This window comes from Xyrauchen texanus, chromosome 7 (genome assembly GCF_025860055.1).
Source record: "Xyrauchen texanus isolate HMW12.3.18 chromosome 7, RBS_HiC_50CHRs, whole genome shotgun sequence".
Taxonomy (NCBI): Eukaryota; Metazoa; Chordata; class Actinopteri; order Cypriniformes; family Catostomidae; genus Xyrauchen; species Xyrauchen texanus.
Window position 1 is genome coordinate 23584684 of NC_068282.1, and position 15771 is coordinate 23600454.

Here is a 15771-nt window from a genome sequence, read left to right on the forward strand (position 1 = left end):
CACTGAAATACAGCTGTAACAAATTAATCAGCGATAGATTAAGGGAATCGGTTTCCACTATCCATTCGGTGATTTCCTATATTTGGACAGTTCATGCATATTTACTGTAGTAGAGGTAGACTTGTGGTACTGTTTAAAAATAAAGATGTAAAAAGATGTCATTTAGTTTCTCTGTTTACTGATCTAGGTCAAGTGAAATTGGTCGGTGGTCTGTTGTGGGTTTGGCTTGTGTGAAGGCACTGATTCGATGATGATGATGATGATATAGCTACATCACGTTTGTGCTCGTGCGCTTGTTCGAAACGGAGCACCATTCGCTGGGACACGCGCCAATCTGACCTTTGACAGGCAGTGAATGACAAATGAAAGGTCAGCATTTCTGAGATCAGCTGGGTCACCGGAGAATGAGAGAGAGAGAGTGCATCAAAAGGTAGGAAGGAATTCCCGATTGAATTTCCTTTGAATTTAATAATAACGGTTTTTATACTGAATAAGACACCTTCGAGCTTTCGTACTGAAATGTTTATATTACATAAACCGTCGTGTCTACCGTGATGTCATGTGAATCGCGAGACTGGATTTCTGCACTGATCTGCATTTCTAAATGAGCATTGCGTTGGAAACAGTGACATAGGTGAGGTTTGTTTTAATGCCCTGCTCAATTTGTTCATAATGCCAACATTGCTGATGCGGAAAATCGCTTTTGGACATTTTTACACGCCGTTGGGCCCGTTCTCAGGAAGGAATAAGCGACAGTAGGCTACATGAGTCACGACAAGCAAAACAGATCAGCTGTTCGGATGCATTTCTAGTCTAATGCATGGGGGGTGGTGCATTCATCAGGCTTACTTATTATACCATTATTATTTATATATAAAAAATAAAATAAAAAACAGAAATGTTGATAAAAGATGCATGATGTTGAAAATGCCAAGGTTATTCAAGAGAAACGCGTTTAAGACGACCGTGACAAACGATGGACTTAAAATTTACCTGGCGTTTCCTTGTTTATTTGTGTTCCACACACAACATTTCTGTTTGTTTGACGCACTGATATGAAATTAATAAATCCACACTTCGTTCACCCTAAAAAGCGGAAGTGTATGTTAAATTTTTACGTCATCTGATCCATGTTTCTCTCTTGAAATGGATGTTTTGGATACAAAAAAAAAAAAAAAAACGCGGAATGCTTGACTCGACCACTGACACACAGAGAGAAGTGTATTGGATTTATTGCATTTAATATGTTACCTGTGTTAAGCACATGGTCAGTTTATGACGGTATAAACGGTGAAGGGGAAATCCCCTTGCATCACTGGAGCTATGAGCGGAAGGGCGCGCGCCCTGCCTCTGTTTCCATGGAAGCAACGTTGTGTGCTTTCGCAGTCGCGACTGGCGACTGTACGTTGGAATATTTGCCTACTCCTGACTGAAGACCGCGTCAAATATCATTCAGCTGAATTTGAGGTTAGTTCAAACCGAACCTGTTCTTGCGCAACAACGCATAAAACCGAACACACGTCTCGAGACACCAAAACGACCTCTTAGAATAACCAATATGAACAAAATCAGTTCTATTTTTTTAGGTAGCCTGTTGTGTATATATATTAGCCTTCTAACTGCGAGGAGCAATCATGTTAACAACTCTGTAAAATGTCCAAAAACTCCAGTACCACATTGGCTAAGTAACTATTAGTCTTGAAGCAAGACACCAAAACTTCAGATGTTTTTATTATGTTAAAAATTAATCCAAACCCAGCCATGAGTCCAAGTCCAATTTATTCAGCCAACACATTAACAGATACTGAGGTCTGAATGCCATCAGACATGTCAGCTTTGTAAATAGTGATTGAAAACTATACTGATTAAACCATCAATGCCACAACACAGATATGCACAAGTCTTTATAAACCATTGGATCCTTTCTACAATACTGTTTACAAGAATTGTGAAGTGACAGTTAACATAAAGACCAATCCACATTGCCTGTTGGTTCCATTATGATACATGAGTGATTATGAGTAACAGGCTTTGAAAATCAAGATCTGAAGATCACAAGCTGTGTTAAAAAATAACCTCTTTGTGGAGTTTAACATTAACAGGCAAGCCCTATGACTTTTAATAAAACCTGTTGTAAATGTGACTTTATAGCATATTCAACACAGCCTGAAATACAAGCATTGTTGTTGCTGGTTGAGGCATTTCCTTCCAAAAATTCTTATCTAAATGCTTTTCATTGTCAATATTGTTATTCCAGAAAATACATTCTCTTGAGTTCCTTGCATTCAAGTGGTACTATTTAAGTGGGATTCAGGCAATTTCACAAGATTATTTCTTTAAAAGTTTGTATGTGTATTGATGTCCTCCAGCTGACCCAAGGTTGGTTTTAATGCTTGTCTTTATAACAATGAATGAATCAGAGTTGGCATTAAATTGATAATTAATGGTATACCTCAACCAGAGCCTTTCTCTCTGTGACACTTCCTACATGCTGTGTTCTCAGTTTTACTTTTCTCAAAGAGTTGCCCAGGATCCAGCTCTCTTATGAGAAAGAATGCTGTCCCAGTGGCTGCCAAGCAATGGGATCATGAAGGGAAGCATCAAGTTGCTCAATTACAGATAAATCATCCAAAAAGGAAGTCTTGCACTTTCACTGGCAAAGCACTGAACACTATATCAAGGTTACCCATAGACTATAAACGGTGAGAGACATATATAAAGAAAACAATAACAAAGATGTTTATTCTGTACTGCGATCCATGGATCAGCCATACATGTAGTTTATTTTCCTTAATTGTACAAGTGAGATACATTTTGATTGTATTTTGAAGTCTTATATAAATGGGTTGTTGTTGTTTTTATATATATATATATATATATATTATTTTTTTTACAAATGTTTTGTCTATTTGAACATAGCAAATACTTGATACATTAAATAAGCAAATACTTAATGGGATAATTTCAAGAAAACATTTATAGGTCACCCCCCACACCAAATAAATAAATTGTTTTTGGCACTCCGAATAATGCTAAAAACAAGAAACATTATTCGGAGTGCCAAAAACTATTTATTTATTTGGAGTGGCAGTTCTGTGGATGGACATGCCTTGTTGATGAGAGAGGTCAACAGAGAATGGCCAGACAAAGTCTACGGTAACTCAAAATTGTACCGCACTGTACAATTGTGGTGAGAAGAATAGCATCTCAGAATGCTATCCTGAGATGCAGGTTGGCGCTGTTTTGGCTGGGGCGGACCTAAACAATATTAGGCAGTTGGTTTTAATGCTGTGGCTGATTTGTGTGTGTGTGTGTGTGTGTGTGTGTGTGTGTGTGTGTGTGTGTGTGTGTGTGTGTGTGTGGCGTGTATTTATCACTTTGTGGGGACCAAATGTCCCCATAAGGATAGTAAAACCCGAAATGTTTGACCTTGTGGGGACATTTTGTCGGTCCCTATGAGGAATACAGCTTATAAATCATACTAAATTATGTTTTTTGAAAATGTAAAAATGCAGAAAGTTTTCTGTGAGGGTTAGGTTTAGGGGTAGGGTTAGGTTTAGGGGATAGAATATAAAGTTTGTACAGTATAAAAACCATTATGTCTATGGAAAGTCCCCATAAAACATGGAAACACTACGTGTGTGTGTGTGTGTGTGTGTGTGTGTGTGTGTATGTATGTATGTGTGTATATATATATATATATATAAAAACACATCTATAATTTTATGATTTATTTGTAATAAAACTATACTGAGATATAAGATATAATGAGAGTTTGGGTTTGAAATATGCTGAATTGTCATTTTGTCACAAATAAAATGTTTTTGTATTTGTTATTAAATATATACAGTATACATATAATTATTAAAATTTTATATATATATATATATATATATATATATATATATATATATATATATATATATATATATAATATAAATAATAAAAACTAACAATAAAGAAATAATTATTATATTATAATTCTAACTAAAGTATTATAAAATATTAATTAAAATCATCATTATTACAATACTATTATTAATAATAATTAAATAAATACATTTAATTTATATAATATTTACTTTAGTATATTATAGATTTATTCTTAGTTAAAAGCCTATTTAAAAAAATCTTGTATAAAACTAGCACTTTTTTCAAAGGTGGATTCAGGCTGAAGAATCAGATAACTGGCTGCATTGATTGGATCACTAGTAAATGCGGCGCTTGATGACACACCACTCTCTTCTCTCCTGCAGCTAGCGGGCGTATGCGGGGTAGTCTTGCTGAAAACTACATTAATTCCACCCTCCGAGCAGTCCAACAAAACATGTGCATTCCACTAGTGTTTTGAAACCGTCGTTTTTGAACGTCTATGTGATTCCCAGTTGTGCTCATGAGCCTGCTAGGTGGCTACAAGAAAAAGGGCAGTTATGATGGCTACGAATCTTTGCAGTTGGTCGATAGCAGCGGAGACTTCTGCATCGGGGGAAGAAGCGGCGGTTTGACGGCAGTAACCCTCGGCAGCGCTAAGTCAGGCCCGGCGCGACAGGACGACTACAGCACCATGGACAGCTCAGGTATGTCGACGGTTGGATGACGCACGCAAGCCAACCGCTTCTTCGTTTTATACGCCTGTGTTTAGTGTCTGTTTTTATGTCGTTTTGGTTGTATTTCATTATTCTAGGTGGCTAATGAAATATTTGTTGCCGGTGTCCGCAGGACGCATGTCTTTCATGTCGCCTGTTTATGTGCTGTGTCATGATAATTGATCAAAGTCAGAGTTCTGGGGCATTAGAAAGCCACAGATACTACTTTGACTATAATGTGAAGTGGATGTGCATAAATGCCATGTTTTACTAGCCCCAATTGCCATGCATGGAGTTTGCCTTGGTCTTGCATGTAGTTGGCTTTCTTGCATACAGTTTCACATGGACTGGGATAACAATATCTAAGACAGTGTCTCTCTGTTTAGTGGGATTGCTGCTGTTGTACTGCAGTGGTATGGGATGAGAGTTGTCTTTCGGGTCAGAGACAGAGGGGTGTAAGGAAGCACTAGTGTCAGGTTCAGGATGTAAAGAAATAACCCATGTCATTTTATGTGTCATTTTAACATCCAATCTTTCCTTCAAAGACCATATACTATAGTGTCTAATTAATTGTATAAACTGTACTCTACTGATCCTAACTTCTGAATTTCCTGAATGAACTACATCAGTGTTATTTTTAAAATGAGGCAAGACCAGACATTTTTCAGTTTGTACAATGTGAAATTGTCAGAAACGCTGGATTGTTGATTCTGCTGTTGCTTCTGTGCAGTTGCCATGAAGTAAAGGACTCGCATGCTATCTAGTCACTCTGAATTTAGAGAGAAATTTTAATTTCAGTGAAAATACTGACCTTATTCAAACCAGTATTCATTTAGTTTTTATAATTATTCATTATTCAGTAGTTTGAGCATTTTGGTTGAAAAGCATTCGCTTTGTTCCAGCCTGTAGGTGATATATAATTGAAAAGCCAGTTGGGTCTTGTTGTAACAAGACACACAAGCACACAATGTTACACACACAAACACACAATAGGCTTCACATCTCAGAGCTGGTCTATGTGACTCAAAAGTGCTGGATGAAAAGAACAAAAGACAGGGAGAATGTGAAGATTAAAATTTAAAAGAGGAAATGTGTTAGGGAGACATGCCTTTATTTGACAAATCTTCAGATCTGATCTTTGTGGTCAGAACAGCTCTCTCTTTCTCTAGCTGTCCCTCTCTGATATACAAGTGACACTTGGGCTTTTTGTGCGATTAAAGGGACAGTAGTAGGATTTCAGAGACTCCTTGCTCTGTGAGAGGGACAGCCTTGGACTTTGAAATCAACTAGACCTCCTGTGTATTTGCTCACTCAGAATAGAGCTCCTCTATTGTTGGTAAGTCCAACAGTAAGCTCACTCTCTGGCCGGCCCACTATTAGAGTGATGCCAGGCCACCCTGTTCTGCTAGCAACAAGTGGGAGGCAGACAGCTGTTGTGTGTGTGTGTTTGTGGTGTGTGCACCAGTGCAATGAATTCGGGTGGACACATCGCAAAGGTTCTGATATTCCGACCAGTGTTTATGCTTGTTTATGCTTTAATAATGGTAAATTAAGAAAAATGTATGCGTTAAACTTTTTAAAATAATTGCATGCATCAATGTGTTAACTTTGACAGCTCTAGCTATATTATATTATATTAGACATTAATATTTATAATCTCACAAGATTACTGATCTAAAACAGGTTGCAGAGTGTTTTCTCTTCCCATAATATAGTCCATATACTGTCTTGCTCAGGAGCTGTAGTTGAGTGACTGTGGGATGATTTCCTCAGGTGTGACCCACACTAACATTGGTAGGATGTGTGCCCTACAGTATTAGAATGTTGATATTGTTGATGCATGATATTCGTTGACCGCCCATTACTGGAGCCGATTTCTGATGAAAGTTATTGTCTTGTTTTCAATGCAGCGTCTGTGTGTGTGTGTAGAGAAGGTGAAATCTGCAGCTCAGCTGAGTGGAAGGTGGCTGAGTCAGAATTTTAATTTGGGTGTGGTCCAGTTTGGAGGACATATAAACACTCAGACCCATATAGACACATCAGGGGCCATATTACAAAAACATCCTATCTCTAGAATCCTATCTTATCTGTTTTTGTAACATGGACTGAACAGAACTAATACAAAATTCAGGCAATCAGTTAAATAATTTTATTTGTACTAATAAACTCCCAAGTTTAAGTTCAAGTGATAGTTAACCCAACATTTTTTATTCTCTCATCATTTTCTCACATTAATGCCATCCCAGATGTGTATGACTTTTTCTTTCTTCTGCTGAACACAAACAAAGATTTTTTGAAGAATACTTCAGCTCTATAGGTCCTCACAATTTAAGTGAATGGGTACCGAATGTTTTAACCTTCTAGGGTCTGAGGGTGTTTTGGGCCCTGGAGAAGTTTTGACTAGAGGTCGACCGATATTGTTTTTTTCAGGCCGATGCCGATCTTTTGAAATCCGGGTCGGCCGATGGCCGATTAATGCTGCCGATTTATTTTGGCCGATATTTGGCCGATATGTGCTTGTTTTTAACCTCTTATTTGAACCTTTTATTTGAAAGATAAAATGTAACACAAATAATTACTTAAGATAGACAAAATTTCTCAACAAATACATTTATTGAACACTTGACCAATCTGCACTTGTAGACTTAAAAAATGTATAATGTAAAAACATATTGTATAAATAATGTATAACAAATATATTAAATAAACAAAGCAGGTGTTACGAACTGCTCCGAGACACGAAGGTTGATATCCAAATGCAGCTTTAATTAAGGGACAATCCAGACACGTAATCCAATTTTCAAAGCATCCAAGAGAAGCACAGGCATAACTAGGGATGGTATCGTTAAGGTTTTAATGGTATTACTATCTTACCGATACTGCTTATCGATCCGGTACTTTAACGGTATTCTTAACGGTTCTTTTTGTTATATATATATATATATATATATATATATATAATTTTATTTCAGGAAGGTCTACTAACATTACTGTTCAGGTGTGGTCTAAAAAGAAATCTAATAAAGTAATCAATTGTAAAATAACACTGCATAGTTTATCATAGATAGATTAATGCTTATTAATGCAGAAGTTATTCATTCAAGAGTGATTTTCTCTTTGCCTTTTTGTTGTTTGATTCGCAGTAATGGCTCAATCGTCACGTTTAATAGACAGCTTCCCCTTTAAGACCGAGTTCAGATCTAATAGGCTCCTGATGCAGCATATTTTCTCCCCAACTATTTCCATAACTACGTCCATTTTAGACATAAACTGTGTTTAAGTGAATCTCCAAGCCGGTCATTATGACATATTTTTGTGCATAGTTGATCGTTTAGACGCATGAAACCCAAAGTAGCCTATAGTTTGCTTGTCTCTTTGCGGTGTGTTTCGGAGCGCGCGCCGCCTTGGGACCGGTATCTCTTGCGCTCTTTTTATTATTAAACGCGTCCCGCAATTTAGCAACAGTAGCTAGACTGTATTTTACAACAATCACTGATCGTGCTGATTCTGACGTTAAGTTTGAGTTTTAGGGAGAAATGTCAGTGCACCGCTGTGAAGGGAAGGAAGTTGTGCTAGACAGAATGCGACTTATGTATAAATATTATTTTTATAATCTTTGGAAGGCGAAATCTAAAATAAAATCAGACTAATATCACAGATCTAAACCAGGCTATGTTTGAATGTTTAGTTCTGTCACTCATTAAGCTGGGCTCGTGTTGTGCTCGCTGTAGCACCGCGTGAGAGATTTCTCTCTCTCTGTCTGACTGCGAATAGCTAAATTGCATCACAGACAAATGGTTTCATATTATTATACATAGAAATGGCTGGCGAGATAAAATAATTTTCTCTTTATAGCAATAAAGAATGTATTTTCTTAATTTCTTCAGTACCGACAGCAGAACCAATAACGTCCGAGCTTACCAAAGCCAGTCCTTCAATAGCCTATAGCGCGTTGGTATCTTTTTTTATTACTTATTTCTCTGCATTGAGTGACAACCCTCTCAAATATAAGACACACAAACAGAACAAATAAAAGTCTCAGATTCACTGTCTGTAATTGCAAAATTCTTGCTTACTTATTGTGACATGATAGCAACCCTTCTGCTTTGATAATGCAAATTCAACTACGCTATCAATATCCAAAGTAGCCGAACGTCATGTCAACTATCGCGTTTGTCACGTTTTTTCTTGAAGTTGGCAGTAACATATCAAAAGTTTTTAATTAAATCTAAAGAAGTTATACAAATGTAATCCTTACTGTTTTCTCCAAGGAATTTAGCTCCTTCCTTAGGCACTGAGGTCTGCTGGAAAATGACTCTAGGGGCAGCGTGCGTCGAACACGTGTTCCACAACAACACTAGGCTGCCCACAGATGCGCCTGCCTAATAATCGGCTTGATATGCGTGGATATTGGCCGATGCTGATTATGTAAAAAATGCAAAAAATCGGCCGATTAATCGGTCGACCTCTAGTTTTGACATGCCTTGACATTTGTGCTTTTTTCATTTGCTTAAAACATATTAATGGCTAAAGTCTGATAACACTGTATTCAGCACAAACTGGGCTACAATAATATGTGAGCTACATGTGTGTACATGTTTGTATTTTTGAGAAAATAACATTTATGCGTGGTTTTTAAAAAAAACTAAAATGTTAAGTCATAGAAATAAGGCCATATAACACATACTCAACATTTGTCCACAATACATTTGAGAACTGGATCTTGTAGCCTAGAGTTTTTGCCATCCTGATCACTCATTCATACTAAACAATATACTAATTTAACCTTTGTAAGACTTTTAGTGTTAGAAAATGTATTTCACACCTGAGGAGACAAAGACCCCTCCCCTGGGCCTATCACTGAGGAATGTGACAAAGACTTAATGATCAAAATCAAGTTTTAAGATAAAAGTAACCAAGTAATCTGATACATTTTCTTTACATAAAGACTTTACTTAATTTTAGACCTACACTACCATTTAAAGGAAGTCTCTTCTGCTCACCAAGACTGCATTTGTTTGATCAAAATACAGTAAAATTAATGATATTGTGAACTCTTTATACAATTTAAACAAACCGTTTTCTATTGAATATATTGTAAAATACTATTTGTGATCAAAGCTGAATTTTCAGCATCATTACTGCAGTCTTCAGTGTCACATGATCCTTCAGAATTCATTATAATATGCTGATTTTCTAATATGGGCAAATTTAAAATGCATTTTACTCATTTACACCTGAACACATATTTGCAAGCACAAGTTTTGTTGATGATAATGAGCCAGCATAAACACTAGTTAAAATATAATCTAAACATTCATATTATTTTTATATCATATTACATACAGCATACAATTTAAATACCTGCTTTAGCCAAAACAAAATTTTAATGTAACTAGAATTTGCTTATTAGGACATATTTCAATACACTGAATCCTGGCTGGCAAGCCTGGAAACAGTCCCACTAGTGAAATATGTATCTTTCAAACACGCAGAAAAGTGAATGAAGTAGATGCTTTTTATGGCACTGTCAGGGCCGTTTACCATTTGCATTGATCACCTCAGCACATTACCTTATGAATAGCGCCCTCTGCCTGTGAGTGTGATCACATTAGGGATAATTAGCTGAGCCAGGAGAAACTGTACATTGCTTAGTTCCATGCAGATTATATTGCAGGAGAATATTAGTTTTTAATTGTTTTATTTAAAAGTAGACATTTCAAGCTTTCTTTAGACATATGTTTCATGTTTGTGTGATAAGTATTCACAGAGTTTCAGTTCATTTTTGTATGCCCCAAAATGACGGAGTATTTATGTTGTTGCCGATGTAAATGTCAGTGATCGATTTCGTGTGTTTCTATGTGGATGAAAAGTGTTTTGAAAATGCTTCATGGGGATGTGTTTTCAACCAAAAACATATTAATGTGGATGTGGCCTTAAACTAGGATTTATTTAATACGGCCTAGATGCCGAATATTTCCACCATGTCTCCCTTTCATTCTTTTGTTTCCCCAAGCTTTTGCTTCTCCCTATGCTTTTCAACTTCCACCATCTAAATGCACATTAAACCAACGTATTTGGCTTGTGATGTATAGTTGAAGTCAGAAGTTTACATACACTTAGGTTAACGTCATTAAAACAATTTTTACCAACTCCACAGATTTCATATTAGAAAACTTTAGTTTTGGCAAGTTGTTTAGGACATCTACTTTGTGCATGACTCATTTTTTTTGTAATTTTTCCTACAATTGTTTACAGACAGATTGATTCACTTTTAACTGACTATATCACAATTGCAGTGGGTCAGAAGTTTACATATAGTTTACATAAGTTAACTGTGCCTTGAAGCAGCTTGGAAAAGTCCAGAAAATTATGTCAAGCCTTTAGGCAATTGGCCGATTAGCTTCTGATAGGCTAATTGGAGGTGTACCTGTGGAACTATTTTAAGACCTACCTTTGAACTCCGTGCCTCTATGCTTGACATCATAGGAAAATCAAAAGAAATCAGCCAAGACCTCAGAAAAAATATATGGACCTCAATAAGTCTGGTTCACTCTTGGGAGCAATTTCCAAATACCCACAGGTACCATGTTCATCTGTACAAACAATAGTGAGCAAATATACACACCATGGAACCATGCAGTTATAATACCTAAATATGAACGTAGCTTGGTGCGAAAAGTGCAAATCAATCCCAAATCAACAGTAAAGGACCTTGTGAAGATTCTTGAGGAAACGGGTAGAAAAGTATCTATATACACAGTAAAATGAGTCCTATATTGACATAACCTGAAAGGCTGCTCAGCAAGGAAGAAGCCACTGCTCCAAAACTGCCATAAAAAATCCAGACTACAGTTTGCAAGTGCACACATGGATGAAACTCTGGTCTGATGAAACAAAAAGTTAACTGTTTGGCCATTATGACCATCGTTATGTTTAGAGGAAAAAGGGTGAGGCTTGCAAGCCGAAGAACACCATCCCAACCGTAAAGCATGGGGGTGGTAGCATCATGTTGTGGCGGTGCTTTGCTGCAGGAGGGACTGGTGCACATCACAAAATAGACAGTATCATGAGGAAGGAAAATGACATGGATGTATTGAAGCAATATCACAAGACATCAAAAAGGAAGTTAAAGCTCTGTCACAAATGGGTCTTCCAAATGGAAAATGACCCCTCCAAGCATCCCTCCAAAGTTATGGCAAATGGCTAAATGACAACAAAGTCAAGGTATTGGAGTGGCCAACACAAAGCCCTGATCTCAATCTAATAGAAAATTTGTGGGCAAGACTGAAAAAAGCATATGCAAGCAAGGAGGCCTACAAACCTGATTCAGTTACACCAGTTCTGTCTGGAGGAATGGGCCAAAATTCCAGCAACTTATTGTGAGAAGCTTGTGGAAGACTACCCAAAAAGTTTTTACCAAAGTTAAACAATTTAAAGGCAATGCTACCAAATACTAACAAAGTGTATGTAAACTTCTGACCCACTGGGAATGTGATGAAAGAAATAAAAGCTGAAGTCAATTATTCTCTCTACTATTATTCTGACATTTTACATTCTTAAAATAAAGTAGTGATCCCAACTGACCCAAGACAGGAAATGTTATCTACGATTAAATGCCAGGAATTGTGAAAAACTGAGTTGAAATGTATTTGGCTAAGGTGTATGTAAACTTCTGACTTCATCTGTAAATACTTAGCATTTAAGATTAATGAGCTGATGTAGAAGTGCTTCCTATGTTTTATTACAATGGATTTATGAGGCTTTCTGGTGTAGAGGAGCTGTTTGTGTACCAGCTTTGCCTTTGAGTGTATAGTAACTGATCAGCACATACAACTGACCTTGAGTTCCCTCAGTGATCAGAGTGACCGCTGCAGCATCTACCTTACTGATTCCCTGTGTTTTTTTAAAGCATGTAGTGTTATTTAGATGCACAGTGTTTTGGATTTTGCATCCACTGTATAAGCATGCCTAATACGTAGGGGTTGACGTGAGTTTGTGGTGTCCTGTGTGCATGTGTGTTGTAAGATTTGATATTCTGATCATTTGAAGGCCCTCCGTCTCCAGATATGGATGGGAACTATGGAGGGGGACTTCTGGATATGGTAAAAGGAGGTGCAGGAAAGTTCTTCAGCAACATCAAGGACAACTTAAAAGACACCATCAAAGACACCTCAACCAAGGTTATGAATCAAGTGGCCACGTGAGTCCTAATCTTGAATTTGTGCTTGAGTTTGTTTTTGTATGTAAGTTTATATTTTTGTATGCGTAAGACTGCACTTTAAAGCGAACACTGTCAAGGTCTTTTAATAGAGTTCTCGTGACCCAGTTTTGTGTAATGAATATGACAACTACTACTATATCAGGAGTCTTAAATGTAATTACTCCTGTTTAGGTGTGTTTGAGCTAGTTTGAGCTAGGCATGTTATGTCCTCTTTCTCAGTATCCTTTGATATGCTAGCTAGTTCATTAGCCTAATTTTAGCCTTAAAATTAACCCTAAGTCACTGAACCAAATAATTAATTGTTTGTTGCTTTGACCGATACATAGTGGTCTTGGACTTAATTAAATTGTTGACCCCAAAATGAAAATTCTGTCACAATTTACTCAAAATTAGATATTTTAAAGAATCTCTTGATCACTAATTTCCATACAATGGCAGTTGATGGTGACTCACTTTAAAGGGATAGTGCACCCAAAAATTAAAGTTCTCTAATCATTTACTCACCCTCATGCCATCCCAGATGTGTGTGACTTTTTTCTTTTGTTGAACACAAAGATTGTTTGAAAAATATTTTAGCTCTGTAAGTCCATACAATGCAAGTGAATGTGGCCAGAACATTGAAGGTCCAAAAAATAATATGAAGGAAGCATAAAAGTAACCATTAGACTCCAGTCAGATCAACAAATCAAATATTTAAGTTCTTTTTTACTATAAATCTCCACTTTCACTTGCACATTTGCACTTCCATTGTTTTTGCCAATTCGCATTCTTCTTGCATATTGCATGCACTGGGCAAGGAGTAGAATTTATAGTAAAACAAGGACTTAAATATTGATCTGTTTCTCACCCACACCTATCATATTTCTGCTGAAGATATAGATTAACCACTAGAGTCATATGGATTATTTTTATGCTTCCTTTATACACATTTTGGACCTTCAAAGTTCTGGTTACCGTTCACTTGCATTACACGGACCAACAGAGCTGAGGTATTCTTCTAAAAATGTTCAGCAGAAGAAAGAAAGTCATACACTTCTGGGATGGCATGTGGGTGAGTAAACTATGAGAGAATTTTCATGTTTGGTTGAACTATACCTTTTAAAGCTTAAATAAGCTCCCAAAAGTAGTCCATGCGACACATGCTTCCTATTTCAAGTCTTCCAATGGCATACGATCACTTTGTAAGATGAACGGATGTAAATAACTCTCAAATCAAATCGTTAAGCAAATCAAATATTGCAACAACATCAATAACATCAGACCTCATTGGCTCTTTCATGTTGGGACCATACCTTATGTCATCATTACATTTCATATCGACACCTATTGCTGTGTATGCAACACAAAAAAGTATTATAATTCGTCTCTCATCTACTTGAAACAAAGCAAAAATATATCTTCTGTGTGCATTGTGTGATTTTGAAGAAAATTCAGCTGTATGTTTGGTAATGGGGTCTGAGCACATTGTTTTGGCTATTATGAGTCACAGCAAATGTTAGTGCCACAAACTGGCAGTATTGCTCTTTTAGCAGTCTTTGAAATAGCCGTCTTGAAATTTCATGAAATTTTGTACACATTTCAGAGTTGTCAGCCATTAGGACTGGGCAAAAGTTCACACATGGTCATGTAATGGGGGGGCTCTGTGGCACCCACATTTTCACCTAGAATCACCAAACTTGGTACATATATTGTTCTCATCAAGCTGAACAACTTTCATACTTGCAGTCAATATCTTGCCCAACAGGAAGTCAGCAATTTCCTCTGGATTTTCTGAACATGCTTTGAACTTTTAAATAATCCTCCTGGGGGATTCACGTGTCTGACACCAAATTTGTGCAACATTATGCCAAGATATTGTAGATGCAAAATTGCTAACTGATTTTTTTATATTTTGAACAATGTCGGCATGGCGAAGTAATAATTTATGGCAAAAGAGGGCTGATCACATGGATCCGGTTATTATGGGTCATGGTCATAGTGCCACCAACTGGCAGCAGGAAGTATGGCACTTTTAACAGACTTTGAAATAGCCCTCTTATGTTAACATGAATTGCTTCAAAATTCAGATACACTGCTGATGTAAAATTGTTAAGGGATATATGATATCTTAAATAGTGTTGCCATGGCAACACATTAATTGTTCTTATTCCTTTTTCCTATATACATGCTTAAAATTACATGAAAATTTGCACACACCAGAGTCGTTGGTCATTAGGGCTGGGCAAAGGTTCACGCATGGGCATGTAGGGGGTCTCTGTTGCACTCCCTTTAAAATGGGCATGTAAGATGGCCTTTGAAGCACCCCCATTTTCACCTACAGTCACCAAAATTGGTACATATATAGTGTACAACTTTCATAATTGTAGTTATTAGTTCCGCCCAACAAGAAGTCATCCATTTTTGATTTTTTTAATAGTGCAGTCTCTGACATTTTAAATACTCCTAGTGGATTAATGAGACCGTCACCACATTTAGACAATATTATCCCAAGACATTGAAAAATGTAAAATGACAAATGTGTCCACCTTGCATCGTTTTCTGAAAGGTGCTTGGGCCCGTCATCACTGCTTGTTTTTTTTTTTTTAAAGAAAGATAAGAAGGAAAAAGTCTAAATTAATATTTGTGGTAGTCAACATTATACCAAAAATGCACTCGAATGAACTTAACTTCCACTGAACCCGGAATATTAATTTAATGACAAAACACAAACCTCCATAATGTTCATACTCATCATTACACTGTGCCTGCAACAGCAAGCTTCTGTACAGCAGGAAGCCCCTATTTATTCTTAGTCACCATTGTGCTTTATGTGACTCGGCTTGCTTGCTGTTATCCAGAGGATACTGTGGTGATACAGTTGATAACTATTCATGTGCATTTATTTCTCAGCTGAAAGCATTTAGACTCTGATGGGTAGATATAGTTTGGAGTGCTTATGTAATGTTGCATTTTACCCCTGAT

At 36.9% G+C, this 15771-nt stretch overlaps 1 protein-coding gene across 7 annotated transcripts in view; it reads left to right on the forward strand.

Moving 5' to 3' along the window:
* The first annotated feature begins 303 nt into the window (after nucleotides 1–303).
* The window catches only part of LOC127646713 (putative tyrosine-protein phosphatase auxilin), a 48408-nt gene continuing 32940 nt past the window's right edge, over nucleotides 304–15771 (forward strand). For 2 of the 7 annotated variants that reach the window (XM_052130537.1, XM_052130540.1), the window contains exons 1-3: nucleotides 304–430; nucleotides 4454–4577; nucleotides 12639–12789. In XM_052130537.1, the coding sequence (XP_051986497.1) occupies nucleotides 356–430; nucleotides 4454–4577; nucleotides 12639–12789 (350 nt within the window). In that variant the 5' untranslated portion in view covers nucleotides 304–355. The other 5 variants (XM_052130539.1, XM_052130542.1, XM_052130541.1 and 2 more) reach the window with 5 other exon arrangements.